This window comes from Hetaerina americana, unplaced genomic scaffold, assembly GCF_022747635.1.
Source record: "Hetaerina americana unplaced genomic scaffold, ioHetAmer1.1.p SCAF_41, whole genome shotgun sequence".
NCBI lineage: Eukaryota > Metazoa > Arthropoda > Insecta > Odonata > Calopterygidae > Hetaerina > Hetaerina americana.
The window spans coordinates 4493319-4515397 of NW_027286997.1; the positions used below are offsets into that span (position 1 = coordinate 4493319).

At 36.7% G+C, this 22079-nt stretch overlaps 1 protein-coding gene across 1 annotated transcript in view; it reads right to left on the bottom strand.

Annotated features, from left to right (window-relative positions):
- Positions 1 to 22079, bottom strand: part of LOC139692782 (hemocytin-like) — a 201104-nt gene that overhangs the window by 176558 nt on the left and 2467 nt on the right. Inside the window, exons 4-10 of the mRNA XM_071591062.1 lie at positions 16963 to 17020; positions 16729 to 16856; positions 12453 to 12612; positions 10374 to 10501; positions 8607 to 8702; positions 6823 to 7014; positions 2039 to 2303 (exon numbers count right to left, since the gene is read on the bottom strand). Coding sequence (XP_071447163.1) covers positions 2039 to 2303; positions 6823 to 7014; positions 8607 to 8702; positions 10374 to 10501; positions 12453 to 12612; positions 16729 to 16856; positions 16963 to 17020 — 1027 coding nt within the window. The remainder of the gene's footprint in view (positions 1 to 2038; positions 2304 to 6822; positions 7015 to 8606; positions 8703 to 10373; positions 10502 to 12452; positions 12613 to 16728; positions 16857 to 16962; positions 17021 to 22079) is intronic.

The following is a 22079-nucleotide window of genomic DNA, read 5'->3' on the forward strand; positions in this document are numbered from 1 at the left end:
TCTCATGAAGATGAGTATTACGTGATGGACATTTCATTCCTTTTCTTGCTGTTATTTCATTTAATATTAAATTAACTACAAACTTTATGCACTTAATTTGCTGGAATGACAAATTTTTGGGCAACCTCTTAACTCCTAAACCAATAGCTTCTCCTCAATCTTGTCCGCCATAAACTGTTAGCAGGACTGTCACATGTCATTTGCTAACATGTTCATCTATTCAATGAATAAATCAATGGTTAAATCATGTAAAAGGACAAGGAATTGTGAGTTATTACCATGAATGAACTGCAACCACTAAATGCTCATTCATTGTGACACTGGCAGTCTTTTGATATCTTCATAAAATGGAGTTGATGACTGGAGTCATGATAACTAAAATTTGCAGAATTGTAATGTCATTCAAAAAGGCTGCCAATGGTTCTGGGTTACTGATTTTTATGCAGCCATATGGCAACCACCAATGACTAAAGATTTAATTTCATAGTAACAAATTTCCTTTGTGTATATTTGAAATATGTAGTCCTTGAGTTGACTCCACACTTAGTAGAGGAAACTGAGCAATATAGCCTATGGATTATTGGGAAATGACATAGTGTCGGAGAAGAGACATTGCTTGTGATGATTTCCTTTGAGTACACATACGTGCCTGAGCTTTCGTCATGTGGAATTTTTTTAGAAGTTTGAAATATATTTGAGCATACACAGGGTTTGATTCAATGAAGTACCCTTGTGCATCCCATATATCACTGGAATGAGTTGCCCTCAGATTGAAGCAAAAATGAGTGGATCAGTGCAATTAAAATGCTCTGATGGCCTTTAACTTGGGACAGAAAAAAGTGTGGTTTGGTTGCCAAAGCCATCACCAGTCAGCAAAGCCATCACCAGTCAGCAAATGACATTCAAGAAGTTCGTAGATATTCAGTCGGATGGTAGTATTAATGAATACATCAAGCAATGGCCAGGAAGTGAGCGATTAAACATCATAGTATTTTAATTTGATTGCATGAGTAAGTTCTGCAGTATGTTTTTCATAGTAGTTAAGTTTTTTGTAATTCTTTCATTAATTCATAATTTTGCACCAACAAGCCAAAAATTAAATTTAAGAAAGACCAAAAATTTAAATGCTCAGTTTTTACAATAACAGATTACAATCTCAACCCATTCCAAGATGTGATGGAGTAGCCAATGACATGCCATGCTCACCGTATCACACTAGTGTGGTCACAGAGATTGATCCACATGGCAATAAAAATGTAAAATAACTGTTATTTGTAGTTTCCTTGTTGATATCCTTACAATTATTAAAATAAAGTTATCACATTACAACTATCAAATCTAAAAGGCCAGCACTGATGGCTATACTTCCTTGAAAAGTCATAGGCATTATTGGACAAGTGATTTTTATTTCAATATTTGTAATTATCAGAACTTGATACAGCAAGTGATTTCGAGCAGACCCCAATTTGTGAGCTCTCTTCGTATCAAGTCCAAGTAACACATTTTTCCATTCATAACAGAATTTTCCCATTATTCTCATTGAAATTCCATCCAATGCTGAAAAAGTTACCACAAGCTTCTGGGCTATGGGCTATTGCATTGCTGCTGGAAATATTTCGTTGAGTGCGTTAATAACACAAATGAATTAATAGGATGCAAAATTTCATTTATTCAGCTGAAAAAAAGATTGCTAACCAGAAAACTTTGTTTGGAATCTTTGTCATGTTTTGTGCAAAGGAAGGACGTCTTAATTTTGGACAATGGCAACAATATCTTAAAGTAAAACACTTCACAGCAGAGGTGTTTTTGGGGGTTCCACTCAGCACAAACCTACAGATGAATGACACCAATGAAAATTTGCAACGCCAAAGAAATGAGCACATTATGACTCAACTCCTCAGATAAACTGACACGAAAACAAAGTGTTTGGCTACACATTCTACCTCAGTTAAGTTGGTGGGAGAATTCCAGATTGGTAAAAAAGATTTCAAAAAGTAATATTAATTTTTAAAAAACAATCATCAAAGCAAATACTCACTCAAAAAGTTTCCCATCGAATGTTTTGTAATGTGAGTGACCCCAAGTGAAGCATGTACCAGAAGTTGGCCTCTTCTCTTCTATGACCATGACCTCTGGGGTCAGGCTGTGTGGCATCGCTCCATACGTGGTGCTCATTCCACCCGTTCTCTTGAATCCATCCTTGGAGGAAAACCCATGGGAGGAAGAATATCCTGAGCTGAAAGATGAGCTACTTCCAAATTTCGACGAATGGCTGTACGAAGAATGACTAGTGTACCCAGCACCTGCGTGATTGTATACCAAAAACAATACACCATTTAAAACAGAGAGTATGGGAGTAAGTCCTATTTTGTAGTTGGATTCAAGATACCCACTGCTCATTGGTACAGTTTATGCCGGTTTCAAAAATTAAATTAAAATTTCTCATGCACATGCACTCTGCCTAGAGTTATTATTTATTATTATGGAAACTAACATTCTGCATTGAGAGGAGACTTTTTTGTGGAATCCACTAAAATCTTGCATAAAGAGAGAATAAAATGAAAATAAGCAATCAAATAACTTTAATGATATAGACTACACAAGTATTTTCATGTCATAAGTGTGACAATTCCTCTAAAACATTGCAGCCATTGTAGGAAAGGAGATTAAGAGCATAGCCACTTCTCTACTTTTGATCTTGCCTTTCATTGTTAGTGTTTGCTTTTACAATAAAAGTGCATCAATTCATTTCATTAGAGGTGTGACTAATTCTGTAATCAAGCAGATGATAGCGGTAAAAAAGCAGGCCTACTCTGAATTATTGATTCTGTGAATTAAAAGAAGATAGATAACCAAATATTTACTGAGAAATTCTGCAATAATAGAAAGCCCAATTACAGCAATATGGATTACAGGTACCTACTCATAATATTAACTAAAAATAAAAATGTTATGATTTATGGAATAAAGCCTCATTCATTCATTAAAATATTAATTATACCATTTCAACCATCAAACATTCTGGTTTTAGATTTAAAAAAAATTTTAGCCATATTACCTTGAAATATTATTATTATTAGGTAATCTACCGGTTAAGGTAGGTTTTTGGATGGACATAATTACTAATTAAATAATTTGTGGCCCCTAGCAAAACACAACATCCTACTTTACATCAGGTCCCTCTTCATCTCTGAGTACTTTCTTCCTCCCTTCATCCCGTCCAACATCCCTATCCTGTTCCTTCCCTTTCCTCATTTGCCCAACATTCTCCCCTCTATCACAGTCTTCCACATCCCACTGCCGGTCAATACCCCCTTCACCAACTTTTCCTGCCTCCATAGGATTTCTCCCAACAAACCTCTCTCTTTGCCCAAAATACCAAGTACTTCCTCGTTTGTTTTCTTCTCTGTCCATTTTACCTTCTCCATTCTTCTCCACACCCACATTTCAAAAGCCTCCAATCTATGTCTATCCTCCTGCTTCAACGACCATGTTTCCGCGCCATACATAACGTACATAAAGTACATAGCTACGCTCCATATCAAAGTTTTTACGAGTCTTTTCTTAACATCCTTACTCAATGCCCCTGTCATCAACTCCCTCCTCCTTGTGAAAGCCTCTTTGCCTAGCGCAATTAATACGTCCACAATAAAATTCTAAGCCATGCCATGGCACTGTGATCCACAGCAATGAAGTTTACCTTGATACCATTCATGGTAGTGATGATTGGAAAGTTTTTGTGGACCACCCCCTTTGCTGAGGTTTTTTGGTAACCCACCCACCCGGCCAGCCCATGAGTATTTTGTAAGCTAAGTCAGAAAAAGATAGGAATAATGAAAGGAAGACTGTCTCTACATAGATTCTAAAAAATAAGAGATCCAATCTTCTGTAAACAAAACATGTGAAAAGACATGAATTGCAGCAAAGTGAGAAAACTTTCCCTGCCGGGAGGATCAACTAAGGGGATGGGGACATGCAAGCAGGAGGGTTTGGCAAGGTCCATCACAATTATGCACCACATGGTGTCACAATTGGTAAACTTTCACGCTTAAAAAATAAAACTATGCTTGAAATTTATAATGCGAAAATTATGGTATTTTCAGCACAGCCATTTGTGCACATGACTGATAACAAAGTACACTGTAGCGGTAGTAGTTGGTTGGCACATGACTGCTCAGATCCTTATTGCTCTTGAGTTTTGTAAATTAACTAAAGCATGGTGGAAGAAAGATGAACACTAAAAAATTTACCCTTCCTCCACTGGCAACGGAACAACTTTTTTATATCCCATTCATCAGTTAGTGTACTAAATATTAGCCATTCTTTGTACTTTGCATAAGTCAGAATGCAACTGAAAATCAGAGCAGAATAAAAAAGACACAGGGCGAAGGCATGGAAAGGCATCATTCAAACCCCCCCAATGTTCTCATTCCAACAGACAATTTTGACCAATGATTCCACTGCCTAAATTGAGCTTGCATGAAACTGAAGCTAGCTATCAGTATTCAGGGTGCTGAAATGTGACACAATGTACAGCTAGGGTATACCATTGTCTGATTCCATTATAAATGAACCTCTAGGCTGCATGTGGTAGGAGCTATGTATGTTGTTCAATAATTCCTTGGCAAATTCAAGGGATGAAGTGCTTTTAGTAACGGAAAAGATTTGCCTTTAGCAATTGTCACCTCTCGCCAGACTTCAGTTGAAGTTTCAGATATATCCATCATGTAGTTTCATTTTCAAAATCAATTAAAAAAACAAACTTAAGTTTATTTGGAAAAATGTAAAAAAATGAGTTTTGTGCTGTGATTTAACACTTCTATATAAATGGTTTGACACCAAAAGAGACCACAGTCAAGTTGGATGAAGTTCATGGCTCATCTACCCCGTGTTTGCGACTCTTTACATTTGGGTAAATTAGTTTAAATGTGATAATATATCCACTGGTGACAAACATCATTCGAGACATTGAGGGGTAGCAACTTCCTCTGAAATGATTGACAAAATCCACAATGTGGTTTTGAGTGATCAACAAATCAAAGTTTGCGAGAAAGTTGAGGCCACAGGCATATCACAAGGTTTAGTTTTTACCGCACGATGGGTGCCACGTTTGCTCTCAGGGGAGAATAAACGCAATTGCGTGATCAATTTGGAGGCTGGTTTGGTGCTTTTACATCACAATCCTTAGGAGTTTCTACATTGATACATAACTACAAACAAAACATCAATTACTAGCAAAGAAGACAAATGATAAATGGAGAGTATTATGCATTGTTATTGCTTCAGTTGAGAAAATAAATCAAGAAAAAGTCCTCAATTGACCAAAAAAAACATTCTCTTTCATCAAGACAGCGCACGAGTGCACACCTGCGCAGTTTCAATGGCAAAAATTATAGAATTAAAGTTTGAATTATCAAATAAAACATCCACTGTATTCACCAGATTTGGCCCCTCGTGACTTTTTTAATTTCCAACTTGAAAAATGGCACAAGGGAAAACAATTCACGCTCAGTGAAGCGGTCATTGCTAACCCAGATAGATGCCTATTTTTAGAGCCGTCCAAATTCCTACTTTTTGGATGGCAAATAAAGCTGAAGAAACATTGGGAAAAATATATTGAACTAAAAAGAAATAAAGTCAAAAATAAAAAACTACCCAAAATCAGTTTCTCTATTTCCAAAGGACTTATTGAACAACCCACATAAATGCAGATTTCCCACCTCCTGACCTCAAAGTGACCAACTCACCTCTCCATGCGTAAAGGCAATGCGGACGGGCCAATTACTAGAGAAATGTACAGGCGATGGCTTCCTCTCTATTTTAGCATCATTCTACTACACCCCGAATCAACTACCACATCAAAACCAAAAGAATATGTTAATCAAATGCAAACACCAAGTATAATACCAGAGAGAGCAAAAGTCTAGAACAATGTTAAGATAATTGTCCTGAGACTTACAAGGTGTGAATAAAAATCATCAGTAACAATTTTTTCCTGACATATGTGTAAAGTGCTGATTCAATTTAGACCATCGTTTTAGTGTGCCCATGATCACAGATCGTATATTGACATTGATAAGATGACAGTGCACACCATTATCACTGAAAATTTGGCGATGCGAAAGATCTGTGCTCAACTCATCCTGAAGGTCTTGATGGAGAGCCAAGAGCAGAGTCAAGTATCTGCTCGCGAAGACCTTCTAGAAAGGCATTGCGACGATTCCCCAACCCTCTTAAAGTCCCAACTTGGCACCAGCAGACTATTTCCCATTCCCAAAAATGAAATTCTCCCTCCCTAAAAGGGCACCACCATAGGACTCTAAGTGCCATCAAGGAAGCTTGCACGCTTGTACCCTTCAGGGCCTTCTGGAAACCACCTACAGAGAGAGCCTTCGAGTCATGGAAAAGCCACTGGCAAAAGTGATTTGACAATCAAGGGATATAGTTTGAAGAATTAAGAGGCATTGTAGCGATATCTGAAACAAATCTATTTTTCCAAAACCTTTCCCGATACCTTTTAAACAAACGATGTGCATAGAAAAGGAAGGGAGGTGGCAGCAGTGGAAGGAGCCTCCATTCCAATAAGGGGGTACATGAACTTACTGAGCAGGCTCTTTTCCATACGAGAGCATTAAATAATAATGAATGTACGAATAAGAATTCATAATCATGGTCACAGTGAGATGAGGAATTCAAGTGCATGCAGTAGCTGACTTAGGACAATTTTCATTAATTTGTTTATATATTTAAAGACTATAGGGGTAAGAGTGAGACTTGATAGTCGCTTCTTTCACCTAAACCCTCCAATCCCTCCTCACTCACCATATTTGCACTGAGGAATGGGCGCAGGTGAGAACTCTCCTGTTTCGTAGCTGCAGGTGTAGATGCTGGCGGGGGGGAATTCAAATTCAATTCCCACGGGGCAGGAGAGGGAGCATGAGAATGATATCCCACTTGCAGTGCAGTTGTAAGCTCCATTAAATAGCAGCTTCTGGGCAGAGCAAGCATCTGCATCTGAAATTGAATAGCAGAAAGATAGATTAAAATGCAGCCTACTATTCATTAGCTTTATGTTCAGCTCAAATTCAAGTTAAGGTATATTTTCTACCAATATTTTAGCCTACATTTTCATGACATGCAAACGACCAGTCCACAAGGCACAGGTACACTTGTATTACTGAGTCATGCACACATCTAACAAAAGTCCGATCAAAACCATCAACAATTGTACACTGCTGCCACAAGGGCGTGTGGCAGGGGGTTAATAGGTCACCAGCCATGTATGCATATATTCCTATTTGACTTTCACTTTCGTTTTCAAGTTTTTAATCAAATTAATAATTGATTTCGTCCTTTGTGAGAAACAAAGAAGTAAGGTACGAAGACACGGGGGACCTTTTCGCAGAGGAGGAACAGCGGAGGAGTGTGTCCCAGCAGCGGTGACCCATTTGGGCAACCCAGTCACAGGAGACCGCCAACAGCGAGCAAACAGGTCAGTGGACCTCGAGCGCTGTGCCACCACTGCACCCAGAGGTGGCACCACGAGCATCCCATGAGAATATGCCAGTTTAAGACCATCACTCCACGAGATAAAGAGAACATCATCCCTAATATAAAAGGGAGGGCGAGAGAGAAGGAGAAAACCTTCAGCTGCAATCCTCTCACACATTTTTCCAGCATGCAAGGGTGCATCATTCAAATTCAATGGAAAACAGCGTACTTATTAGCTGGTAAGACCTTGAACAGCTTCCTCATGAAGGCAGTCATTGTAATAGGTCAATTGCCTTCCTCTACAGCGTTTTTAATGTGACACCTGAAATAGTCTCCCCACTGGGGTCTGATACACCCACCTCTCTAAAGTGCAAATATTGCATGGGCTACCTTTCATCTGACTCCTAGTCTTTGGTAAAGGGGACTCTACAAGGAGCGATTAACGCTGCTCCCACCAGCACAACACTAGGGGTCATCAGAACACATAAGCCCTTCCACCACATCAAGGGTGTAGCCCATTGGGGAGGGGTACGCTAGATATAGGTTAGAAACTCACTTGTACATTGAAATATGAAATATTTTAGAGATACAGAGAAAAGCATATTTTGACAACTAATTTAAATTATTTATTGCATCTTGTTTTATTTTCCTAGGAGGTCTGCCAAGTTCATGCAAACATAATCAATAATAACCATAAAAGCACATGACCAAACAGTGACTGTTTTACTACATTAAATTTTCCTGAGAAATGACCCATGTATATGGACAAGTTATATGTAATTAATGCTGAAAGGTCCAGACTTTAGGACCTAGGAACAAAATTCCTCTACAATTGATTTTTCAAGTATAATTTCAATGCTCAAATGAATATGATTTTCATATATGAGTGGCAAATCATCTCAAAACTACAACTGCATGACTATAATTAATTTAATCTTTAAGCATTACACTAAATGGGAATGCGGTAAGTTTCCATACGTTTGTTGGCCACACAAAAAACATTGGCAAAAGGTTTACCCACCTTCTTTACACATAAAACCATTAAGCTAAAATATTTTTCTCCACTGGCACATAATATGTAGGTAGTATGATGAGCAAGGGCATTGTATTCTTACCATATTGGCACTGCGGACCCCGAAAATCCTCTGGGCACTGACACATGTTGTATGACAAGCAAATGCCACCATTCTTGCAGGGAGGCTTACAGACCACTAGAAAATTATGATTAGGAAACATCATACATCAAAATTAATTACTTACATTTGAGAATTAAATACTTTTATAGGTTAGATAAATTCAGATCACACAAATTATGGAAAGGATAAATTGGCTACTTACTGCCTTTTCTAAGACTGATTATATTAAATTATATTTCCTTAAGCCATAAAGGGTAAGTAAATACTATTTACTGCTTAAGGAAATATTATTAAATACGTCATTCACGCAAAATAAAACAATTTCTCTATAATTGATGAGTCAGAATAGTGCCAAGAATGAATGAAATAAGGATACAGCCACAATATTTGGACTAAATACTCTCAATGATGCACACTTAATTTTAAAAATTTCCATTACGAAGTATCTAGGGTATTTCATATTAATGGTATTTTTTCTAACATATAAGGAGGGACCCAAAAATAACAGGAATTTTGTCATAGATTCTTTATTTCTCAATATATTTACATTAAATTTTGTTCACCTTCAAAGTATTCCCCATTGACCACAATGCATTTCTCCCAACAATGCTTCCATTGTTTGAAACATTTCTGAAATTCATTTATCGGGATGTCCTTTAGGCCCCCTAGCGATTTCTGTTTTACTTCCTCCACAGCATCAAAACGCTTTCCTTTCATGTCCCTTTTGAGTCTGTGGAACAAAGAGAAGTCGCAGGGAGCTAAATCTGGTGAGTAGGGGGGTGGACAATTGACGTCATGCCGTTTTTTGTCAAAAACCGCATCATGGGAAGGGCGGTAAGAGCCAGCGTGTTGTCATGATGGAAGAACCAGTCACCTGTGGGCCAAAGATCTGCTCTAGAATCCTCTGAATTGGACTCCGTGACACTCCAGACATCTCACAGAGTTGATCAATTGTTCTGCGACGGTCTTCACAAATGAGGGCATTGATTTTGTCGACGTTTTTGTCAGTTCTTGATGTTGAAGGGGGGCCTGAACGGGGTTGATCATCAATTGACTTTTCACCATTTTTAACACGTGTAAACCACTCGTAGACTCTGGTTTTGCTTAGGGTAGCTTCCCCATAAGCAGTCTTGAGCATTACAGTAGTTTCCGCAGCCAATTTCCCCAACAGGAAACAAAATTTCACTTCAGCACGTTGCTCTTGATAATCCGCCATCACGTTTTTCACCAAAATCTTGTTTCACTGAAACAGCTCTCACGGACGGACCGATCCAGTCACAGCGTCGGCGCTGCACATACTGATGCAGGTGGCGTGAGCCTGATGTACGACCAGCCAAACAAAGGCTTCCCCCACTCTCGCTCCCCATCACAGCCAAATTCCCGTTACTTTTGGGTCCCCCTCATATCCTCTGTACATCTAGTACATATTTGGTATACATTTCATCAGTTTTATTAATGACTATGGGTTATTTAACTAGGAACCAAATAATAAATTTAATGTAAGCATGCCAACCTTCATCAAATGAATAAAATATTGCGGTGACCACATTGCAAAAAAACTCTTGATGGTGAAATGCACAACCTTTTCAATACTTTCATATATAACTCCTAGATACTCCAGCCCTTTAGGATGTTACAACAACAATCACAGAATTTAACTGTGATAACTAAGTTACATCAAAGTAAAGCATATATACATTAGAAACAAAAAATATAAATGGAGAGTGGCAATCATTTATCTCTTACCTTCACAATCTGGGACAGACACCCAATCAGGTCTGCTTGGAATCCAACTGCCATCTTTACAAATCATGTTGGTTATTGAGGTGCCATCTGGAAACTGATGATCTGGAGCACACTGGACTGTGCAACTCCTGGAGAAACATTATATATTGCATAGTGAGAGAACATATTAAGCCAATTTAATTAATAAATAATTCATAAACTTGAATGGACAAGTAAGCTACTTCTTCCCAATGCCAAAAAATGTAACATGGTTATTACAATATTTTTCTTTGATTTATTTCATTTCATATATCTTTTGCAATAATATATATTAACATTTATATACTTAGACTATAACTTTTTCATTACAATTTTCACATATGGGATGCTTTATACTTTCATTCATTCATGTCTCTCATGGTGCCCTATAAATGTTGCTCGTATTTAAAATCCCCTATGAGTACATATATTTTTTTTTAATGGCTGCCTACTTAATGCATATAATAACCTGCTTCATTTCACAGCAAAACAAAAATAACAGGCTAATTTCAGTTTGAATAATTTTGTCATTTTGAATTGAATCACTTGAAAGACACACAATTGATTCAAGTGGTTACACATGCATTCATATCCCAAGGCAGTGCGATGAGCAAAAGAAATGCTCTTTATGCATCCTTCACACCGCTACAAAGCTGCACAAAGTCAAATAAGGCCAGGAATTTAATTTCACTTTTGGCATTCTTAGAGTGGCAAGCATTTACATGAATGTCTCATATAATATTATGCACAAAAAATACCGGAGTTCAATACTTCTTCTAAAACTAGCAGTAAAAGAAGAAGATACTAACTAAATAAATAGACACCACTCTCATTATCCAAACACTTATTTATGTTGATAAATATTTAATCATGTCGGTGCTTTCAAAGTGATAGTTATACTAACAGAGAAATTTTATATATTGTTCAATTGTTTCTGAAAACAGGTCAGTCCGGTTATCACTTGAAATATGTGTTGCTTTCATTCCTGGAATCATAAAGGAAATATGAATACAGGATAGTGGGGTCATTTTAATACTTTCTGAATTTTTATTGATTAAAATATGCAAAAATTGATTTTTAATATTTTATATCATGTGGGTAGAACATTCTGTGAGCTATTCAAACAATTTTATTCTCCACCTTTTTTTTATATACTCTGTATCTTTTAATCCAGTAACCATCCAGTGTAGACTATATATAGTATATACTTTCAAACACGAAAATCTGCCAAAAGGCAAATACATATTCAATTGGTTGTAGATGTGAGGAAAAAGGATCGGAAGACACAAGAGAGATAAACCTACCATTGGTGGGGAATGTATAAGGGTGTAGAAGTGGACAAAATTTCCCAAGACCAGGTCCTGAACCCAGAACCTTTAAATAAATAATTCAAACGAAGGAGTAAGATGTTATTAGCCAACAAATAAATAGAAGAACCCATAAAAAAGGACACCCATATGTATTCCGAACTCTGCGGTGGCATGACCACCTTCTCCTGGGGAAAGAAGGACCTGAGGAGAAGGTTTCAAGAGAAGAGGAGGAGGATGCTGGATGGAAGGAGAAGACAGGGAAAGGTTTAGGAGGGGAAGAGTTGGAAGGGGAAGGCTTGGAAGTGTGGGATGGAAGATTTTGGGGGTGGAGGGGGAATTAAAATATCAGGAGATTGGTGCAATTAATATCTGATATTGATTCCTGGCTTATTCCATGAATTGAGGAGCCAAATAGTACCTGTATATGCCTGTTCTATTGTTTTGAGTTTGAGTGGAGGGTGGGAGGGATACTAGAATAGAGACACACTCCAGCATTTATCAGAGGGAGTGTTATGCTGGAAGGTGTACCTTGGGATTGGAAGCATCCCAAAGTGGGAAGAATTCTTGCTTGAGGCATGGTGGTAACTAATTCTAATATTTAGGGCTGTAATACACTGTGGTGGGAGTGTGGTACACAGGAATGGTTATGCTGGTATGTGCCGATTATGTTTTCCCAGGAAGATTTGGTATGAAAAAAATGACACAGATTGAGTAGAGCTGAGGGTGCCCAGAGAGGCTTGTATAGACTTACGTTGGGCTGCATTTCCTCATAGCATTAAGCGACAATGGTGGAAGATTTAGGCATGGCCTGTTTTCATACTGACACTGAGGACCCCGGAAATTATTTGGACAGTTGCACTGATTAGGGGCAATGCATATTCCATTGTTCTGACATGAAGGCAGGCAAATTGCTGAAAAGGATACAATTAAAAGATTAATTTAAGATAAAGTATTCCACTATTTAATAATGCAAGCACATTAAATTTTAAAATTCCTTCAGGTTTCAAATTTGTCAACTAATCATATTTACCCATTTCATATGCACATGTATTTTGCATATATATATATATATATATATATATATATATATATATATATATATATATATATATATATATCCACTATAAAGTATGTATCCACTTTTTTACATGATAAATACATGCATATACATTTTTAAAATCTAAATCCTTTGATGATGACAAACACTCAAGTATTTAACAATGAATATAAGTTTGTCTGCATTTAATGATTTAAGGCTCTACTTTGAGAAGTTCATGATCATTGAATAAATAAACACAAATGTTATGTTTGAAAAAATATGAAATTACGAGAACATTTAACTGCAAGTAACCTGATTTAAATTCCATAAAGATAAAGCATTCATAAAACTAATTTAAAATAAGAGAAAATATCTTGAGGTAACACGCAAAGGTTTTGACTAATAGAATGAAATTAAGAAGCAATAAGTCATGCCCATGTTTTTCAGTTCTTGTTCTAAATTCTGATAATTCCGGTAAATATATATTAAGCTATCAAGAATGAAAACAGTAAACAAAACTTTGATCACCATCACACAGATTATTATCATATTTGACCTTAAACATACAGTTCATGAGATTTTTAAAAACTGTTTCAAAGCTTTACAAATAATCTTCAATATTTTATTACATTCAAAAACTAAAAGATAATAGCACATAATTATGGATACAGATGTAAACTCCAATTATTTTCTCTGATATATTTGATTAAAATAGTTAGATAATGGTTAATTTTCCTATATTTTATTTAACTCTTATCATGAAAACTCAAGTATATGAAATGCAGACTCTAGTATATTTTATGCATAGCAAGCGTGTCCAGATATTCCATAGCCAAGAAAACCCTTTTTTGAGAGAAACATTCTAAGTCGGTATTTTTTAATCCAAAATGGAATGAATTGAGTTTTACAGATTGTGGGAACCATCAATTTGCAAATATGCAAATAAATCTTCATTCATTAGAATAGACCTAATGGTCTTTAATTAGCACTTCTTCAAACAAAAAAGAACTCAACCACTAAAGACAGTGCCCTGATGAGCTAATAAATAAGAGATTTATAATTCCATATCTCCAATCATACCTGCATTTTTGAAAAGCTTGAACCCTAATTGGTTTGGACCGACCATGTAAAATTACGGCCCATATATCTGGATAAGAGATTAAATTTTTGACTATGGTAGGCATGGCAGGTGGGGTATGGCAGACTTTCTATTATTTGGGATGAAAGAGAAATAATTATCCCGGACAATGAAACTAACAAACATCCACTCTCCAGACAAAAAATGCAGACATTTTGCATTGCATAATGGCTATCTCTTTTCGGACTATTTCATTATACTTAAAGACAATGCACTCTTTGCTAACAGAATGCAAGTGTTACTTATGACCATTCGACTAGGCAAACTGTTTAAGATATGAACATTTCTCCAGCATATTGCACTGACAAATCACAAAAAGACATTACCTCAGGCTCCCTATACTGCAGGAAACTGATTTTTCTGGAACTTTTGCAATCGGCATAAGGGTTTCTAAAGTTTGACATTAAGAACTAGTCAACTTAAAAACCAGCTACCTAACCCTCCTAAGTGTGTATGAATGGCAACACCCATTTCTTCTTGCTGTGACCATTGCTATGAATAAATTGACAAACTATAATACACAGTAAATAATACTGTTAGGTGTGACTGCCTTTTGATTATTGTTTTTTAGTATCAACCTTCTCCGATTTATAATAACTTCCATGCAATCTATGGGATGTCAATATGCATAGTGTCCACAAATAATGTGATGCATTGTTATATGTGCACCCCTACTAGACAGTCTAGGCTAAACTAAGAGAGCACGATTGACATTTGCACATAATTTTTCAGTGTTCAACTTCCTCACTAAAATAATTTATGGACAGTTTACGACATGTTTTCATGCAGGAAGCACACCAATGCGGATTGCCAATGTATTGTATCTTCATCACACCCATGATGAATGAAATTATGGGTCAACAACTAACTTTTGTAAATCTTTTTCCCAGAGACACAATCTCTGATTCTTAATTACTTCATTGAAGCAGTTTTGTAAAATAGGTTTTTTTGGGTTATTCCAGTTGAGAGAGTCTACTGTACACATACACACAAACGCAAAAGTTGTTTTGTAGACACACAAAAATAAATTTTTTCTTAAACATTAATTAATAATGGATTATTTCAAATATTTAGATATCAATTGTTTTGAATGCATTGATGGGAATAGAGTCAATTATCCAATGGATGGACAGTTGAATGGTTGGATTACCTAATGGTCTAATAGGGAGCCATTGCTTCAACTCCTACCCATGCCCAGTCCTCCTCAATGTCCACGGCAGATGACCAGATAAAAGAGAGGCACAATAACTCACCAAATAGAAACATTTTCTGGTACTAATCTAACCATTTACTGAGATAATTTTGAAATTGCCTTATTGCACAGTAAAACATTCCTTTGAACATAATTTAAGTGTCCTGAAGTTTGAGATTTATAGTGGACAACTGTTTTACTCTGTAGTAGACGGAAGATTGTGCTATGGACCTCTTTCAGAGTAATACATGTTGCATGCAACAATCACTGAATCAAATTGATGTACTGCTCCAATATGAAAATTCATATCTGGATTTAAGTGCATTGTTACACTATATATAATACATGCACATCATTTTATGGAAATTCTAATTTAAAGGGAAAGAATATACTTTCCAGACAACTAAGATAATTACAGAATTCAGAGAAAAAACAAATTTTGGAGCATGAAAAAGTGGATCCGGCTAGTATTCTGCAGGGAATTTCTCTAAACCATCCTGACTTTGCAAAAACAGGCAGTCTTGAGCCATGAAGACTGCGGGAGATTTTTTTTCAGCCACACTGAACAACAATCCAACAATTATCAATATTGCAGCGAAATGATAATTAACATTTGTGATTTCCGCCACACAATTTTTATTCCCACAATCTGGGTTTTTGACACTTCGTGTCATTTTCAGATGAAAATCACAAACATATTGGTGAATATATACCCTTATACTCTACAGTTCATAGTTAACAACCTACAGGTTGACTTGATAAGTAAGGGTAAGGTTTAGCCAATAATAAGTCCTTAGACATGTGAAAAACATGCATCAGAGTGTTAAGGAGGGCCAGATCCTTTCCCTCTGGAATCCAGGGTTTCCCAGAAAGTCCTGGTATCCAAAAAATCACACAGCTCAGGTAAACCTGAGAGTGTCCAGAGGCATGCCCAGGAATCAAATCAGGACCCTCCAGTCAGCAGTCCAGCGCTCTACCCAATGAATTACCACAACCCTTAATATGATAATACTTTAAGTAACAAAGATCTTTCTGAATAAACCAAGAAAATTTGAAAATAGATATACTTTGAAAAATTTTTAATTTGTGATTTTAATGTCATCCAAGTGGAGATACTTTATAATAGAGGTTATCTTGTCTCCATTTGTAAAACTTATAATTTTATCATTATTGTTTGATAATAAAGAAGGAAACGGAAAAAATGAAACACGGGCATGCACACTGGGGCATAAAGGGACTCGGTTACTTTGAGGAGAGAGGTGGAGATCTAGAATTTCAATTTAAATTGTAAGCAGCCTCATCATTCATTATCTTTAATCCTACATAGCTCTCCCTCTCTCTCATTACCAAATTAACTGCCACTTAATACAACTTAATTGTGTGAATTGAATCTCTTCTTCAATGTTATCTCACATCCTGCCAAGATAAAAGTTGCACTAGGCGCTGGTAATTAGCCAGATTTCCCTGAGAGTGAGTGAAAAAACACTAAAACAACCAATTAAAGCAAAAGGAATTATCACAGCCTCACTATCAGATGGACCTGCTACATTTCTCAACAGGAAGTGCCCTTTCCTGTCGGCTCACAGAGGCTGGGAACAAAGGCAGGCAAGACGAGGGAGGGACGGGCGACTAGCACCACAGGGGAGGAGTTCACTTACGCTCACAGCTTGGGATCACATCCCACTCCATCCCTTCTATTTCCCACTTGCCGTCCTTGCAAATAATATACAGCTGCGTCTCTCCGTTGGGGAACTGGTGCTGTTTCTGGCACGTCGCATGACAGCCACTGCCAAATCAAACCAAAATATTGTGCAAAATGCAGAACCACTCAAGGCAACATGGAAATGATTAGTGGAATCATTTTAAGAAGAAGATAGCAACGAATTCATTACCTGAACATAGAACAACGAAGGACAGCATTCATGGGAGGCTCTGGCTTTGAAGCACACCCTAAAAACAATTTCATGATAAACATTACTGATTTTTAGAAGACACATTATTTTAATAAATTTTACACATAATTTGTTTGCAATTTGATTAAAATAAATATTTTTTAGTAAAAACTATCAGTCCCATTATTCTTTTTACAAAGCATAGATCACAGAAACCATTACATACTTCAAATAACAAACAATACTCGTAAGGCTAACTTTCTTCTATGAAAGCAGTATTCACTCATGCTTAAAATAATCTTAGGCAGGAAGTAATGAAAAGGATGTACCAAAACATCAATTCCTGGGAAAAATACATCAGAGAATGAACAGATAATATGGGTCTGATCTTGGAAAAGAGAATTTCCCCAGTCTGTTATCAAAAATGCAGGCCGAGCATTTTGGGCCAGCCTGCATAGCCAAAAGATAATACCCCAACAGAGCTTGCTAGGCTCCAATTCTTGTTATTTTTTGCTGATATAAAAATCTCCACCGGACAAGCGACTTCAAAGTTGACTGCTCTAGGTCAAACCCTCCTTTATTTCGGGGAGATTTTAGAGAGTTAAAACACATAACTAACATACAAGAAACAAATAAAATTTGGAGCATGTCTGAATTTACAAAATATCTTCATTTTTGTATCCTATATTTGTGTCCTGTTTTTTCTCTAAATGCTGAACCCTTGGTATTGCCTTTTTTTTAACATCCACCAAGGACATAGCACACATAAACTGCATGGAATGTGAAATTCATCATAGTAAAATTACAGAGTTAGTTCATAATGAGTGAAGATAATTAATAGATCAAAAAATAACTATTCACATGCAAAAAACAAAGAGGTGATTATCTGGAATTTCACAAATGTGACTGCTGAAGGGACATGGAACAGCACAGTTGAACTAAGGGAAAAAATGATAACTGTCCAGCTCAGGGTGAATGACGTTACACCAAACACTCCAGCCTAATTAGGCCCAAAAAAATAAATGACCCAACGTTGGACATCTTAATATCAATCACCATTTTATTAATTGGATTCATAATCAGCTTTGTATTTTAAATGGTAACTATTTTGACATGTATTAATGTTTCACCAGCACTGACAAGTTAAGACTGGTAGGGGTGCAATGGGAGTGGTCAATGTCTCAGCTGCCTTAGCTCAAAATAAAGTTTATGTCTCAGTCATTTATATTGGATTTGTATCGTGCATTTCACGGATGAGTCAGCCAGTAGAGGTTGGTGGACGGTATGGTTTTTAGATTAACGTTCATTTTCTTTTGCTCTATCAAGGAACATTATGTATAATACTATTATTATGTCCTCTACTATAGTTATTGTCCTCTAAAAAATAAATTTTAGGTTAAAGATGAGGTGAAATATTGAGTGAAAGAGTGATTTGCCAGAAAACCTAAGACAGTAGAGGCATGCAGAGCTTAGTCTAGTTGAGGTATTTCTTTCTTGGCCTATATGAAGTTTATATCATCTTTTGAAGGTCTGTGTTACAAAGCTTTTCTCTGGTTTTGTATTTATAATTTCCATTCTGTGCTGTTTTTGTTCAGTATCAGCATTATATGGTAGTTTTTCTCTTCTATGCCTATTTCTTTGACGAGGGAGTAAAGATCTTGAGGAACAGAGAACTATGGATAAAGTCAGTTGAAGGCACTGAACCAGAGTTCCCAAGCAATAGATCCCCTCACATCCAACAACTGCGCTACCATTATAAGATCTAAAGAACTTTCTACCATTCACCTGAATATGATTTTGGAAAAGGAGTAAGACTGAGATATGAATGATCGAAGGCTCTTGGTGGGTGCAGTACCTAAGATTAAAAGTATGCACCCCATGGGCATAATTAGGGATGGGGAGGGGGCCAGCTGCTTCCTAGGCAAATTCATGGTGAAATAACATAAAAGGAAAAATAAAATTGAGAACAGACAAAATAAAATACTTATAAATAATTACATGTACGTATTTATATTAAAGGATGTAATGAATACTACTAAAATATATGATTGAATCCTGGAATACTCTGGAAGTATGCACGGGTATTTCAAAGTACATATGGCAAGTGTGATGTACACACTCACCCATTTTTTGTCATTTAATTACTCATTCATTCTAATTTTTTTCATTAATTAATATTGGTTACAAGAATCTATACTTTAAAATACACATTGTATTGCATTGCATTCAAATGTACAATTTTTCATTGTATTTTGAATTATATATGCTTTTCTATTCTAAATATAAAATTAAAATCATTTCCTGATCGATAGAAATGTTTTTTGGTTCTTTCCCTCTAAGCTCTATAAAATTTTAAGCTGCCCCTTGCTAGCTTGGAAGCTGCTGACACCCTGTGCACTGCAATTCTTCAGTAATACCTACATACTGTTTGACAAATCCTTCATGGACTGTGCATTGCTCTGTTATGAAACATCATCGCCTGTGCATCTATGGCAGGTGCTAATCTCATGGGGAATATCTGAATAAAAAAACTAAAACCCACAAAAGAAATGCAATACTTTAATTCATAATGCAATTTTGCAGAGTGAGAATGCCAAAACAGAGGATGAAGAGGCACTATTGGTGAATTTTCTCAGGGTAAAACAGCACTTTGGCTGGTTGCAAAGCATCATTCTCTTAGCAAAGGCTCAATTGGGTTTCCCAATAATCAGACATTTGATTAACAGTATTATCATCTGCTAAGGTACGCATATGGCATTCCATCGAGGGAGTGGTGGACTGATTAGAAAGGAAAAGAAAAGATAAAAAAGGTGGAAGGAGTTGAATTTTCTCTAATTACAGTTGCTATTAAATTAATGCACTTTAAATTGCATTCTGTTGATGCAGAAGGGATAATATCACAATGTATTTCAGAGTGGTTATGTTAAACTGGATGCCACAAATTGAGATGTCCTTGAGATAGACTCAATTGGCTAAATTTGAAAAAATCCCTATGGAGAGTGTCCCATAGTCCCCAATTTTACACACAGTCTTACTGAAAAATATCATCCGCATGAGTCAAAAATCACATTAAACAAAGGCCAGATTGATTAGAAAAATGCTGCACCAATAAGGGCTTTTGTAAAAATGATATATGTACCTGATTGAAATGAATAGAAAATGAAAGGTCTCACATCAGCAGAATGAAAGAGCAACAAGCAATGTGTTGCTGCAAAACAGAGATGATGAGATTCAGGTGAAGTATACTAAATTACAGGGGGGGGATGAATGAGAAAATATTTCCACCAACGACTACTGTAAATCCCCCCCTCCAACAATACATGTCCGTCTTCATATTTAGCTGCAGCTAAGTTTCTATGACCAATTGAATCTGTGATGTAATCCTCTTCATATAATATTCAAAATGTTCTTCTTGTTACCTCAATATGAATTTCTCTGAAAATGTCAACCATGCCAAATTGCAAAAACATTCATTTCATTTCTTAACCTGAGAAACACAAATGACTCCAACATTTCACATGAATGAATGCAATACAAGAATGTTCCCATAAAAGTGCACCATGTAAACAAATTACCACAAAAAAATTACTATCGCCCCCTTGGGAAACTCACAGCTGTCAAATAAGTACATGAACAAATCGAAGTTTTGTAATGTTAATGTCTTCTAAAGAGAAGGTTTTCCAGCAGTAGAGAGGTAGAGTAATCAAGTACGTATACGTGTACATGGTATGTTCCAATGCCTTATATCATTCACTCAATTTTGAAATTATCTTAGTCAATTGGTTTTTGAAATAGGTTTAAATATCTTGCCAACTCGAATACCTGTTCACATTATTCTACTTGTGGTGGAAGAAAGAACACATTTAGAGATATCTGCAATACATAGCGTGGGTTCCTCATTAAGTTAATTCATCACTGTTTTAGTATGGCATATAGACTTTCTAGGGTTTGATCGCAATACCATACCTAGATACCTGTAAGTCAAAATCATTCAATGTCGTTACCTGTAACCTTTTCTCCAAATTAATGACTTGCGTTTCCCAGATATTTACAGCAGGAATAATAAAAAACTGACTCAAACTAGGGAGGTTTTCAATCTTCTATGAAGGATTTAACTGATGAATACAGCTTCTTACCACCCAAGAACCTTAAAATTTCAAATACTAGCAAATAAAAAGGAGGCCTAAATTCAACTACGGTGAAACCTCACTTAACGAACACCAGCGTAGTGAGTAATTAGCATAATGAGCAAAAATATTTATTGACTCACTTGACGAGTGATGAGGAGAGAGGGATTGAGGGGATTCCCGGAATGAGTGTGTGGCTTCCGTTTGCGTTTAGCACTCGCTCAACTAGCAACTCAGCATCCTTACTGATCACACAATTTTCCAAACTTGTCTTCAGGCATTTTATTTGTGACTTATTTCTTCAAAGTTAAATATTTTGGGTATGGTTTTAAACAAGTCCCAGAAGAAAAAGTCACAAGCAGACACCCATGAAGGAATAAAAATAACAGTAGAAATGAAAAGTAAAATCATTGAAAAGCAAAACTGAGAGGTGTGAGCGAAGCTGATCTAGAATGCACACACAATAGGTCGACGTCAAAGATTTGCATGCACCTCAAGAACAAGGGTACAATTAAGGAGCTGGATGCTTCAAAAGGAGGGACAAGAATATCTATGCAATGGTTATGTATTCTCACGAGAGTCAAGAAACCCATTGATACCTAAATATGTACACATAACAGCAGAGGGGAATGCACTGGGATCGAGATGTTGCGGTGGCTAACGTACTTGCTTCCCACCCAGAGGGCCCAGGTTTGAATCCCAGCGGCAGCAAATATTTTTCAGTGGTGTCCCAGTCCCTAATTGAGGTGCTTTGTGGAGGGCACTTTGAGTGAGTGCACCACCTGTCAGATGGGAACCCCTTGGTGCCTTTCGCTAAGAGTAGGCTACTGCCGATACTAGGTTTCTCTTCACCCTTCATCCTTTCCTGTCCATCGCCTATGGCGCAAATGACCTCAGCTACCAACCCCTAAATACTACTACTACGAGAATGCATCATAAGCCAAAGAAAGGCCTCTCACACTGCTATTTCGTGCCAATGCAAGCAGCGAT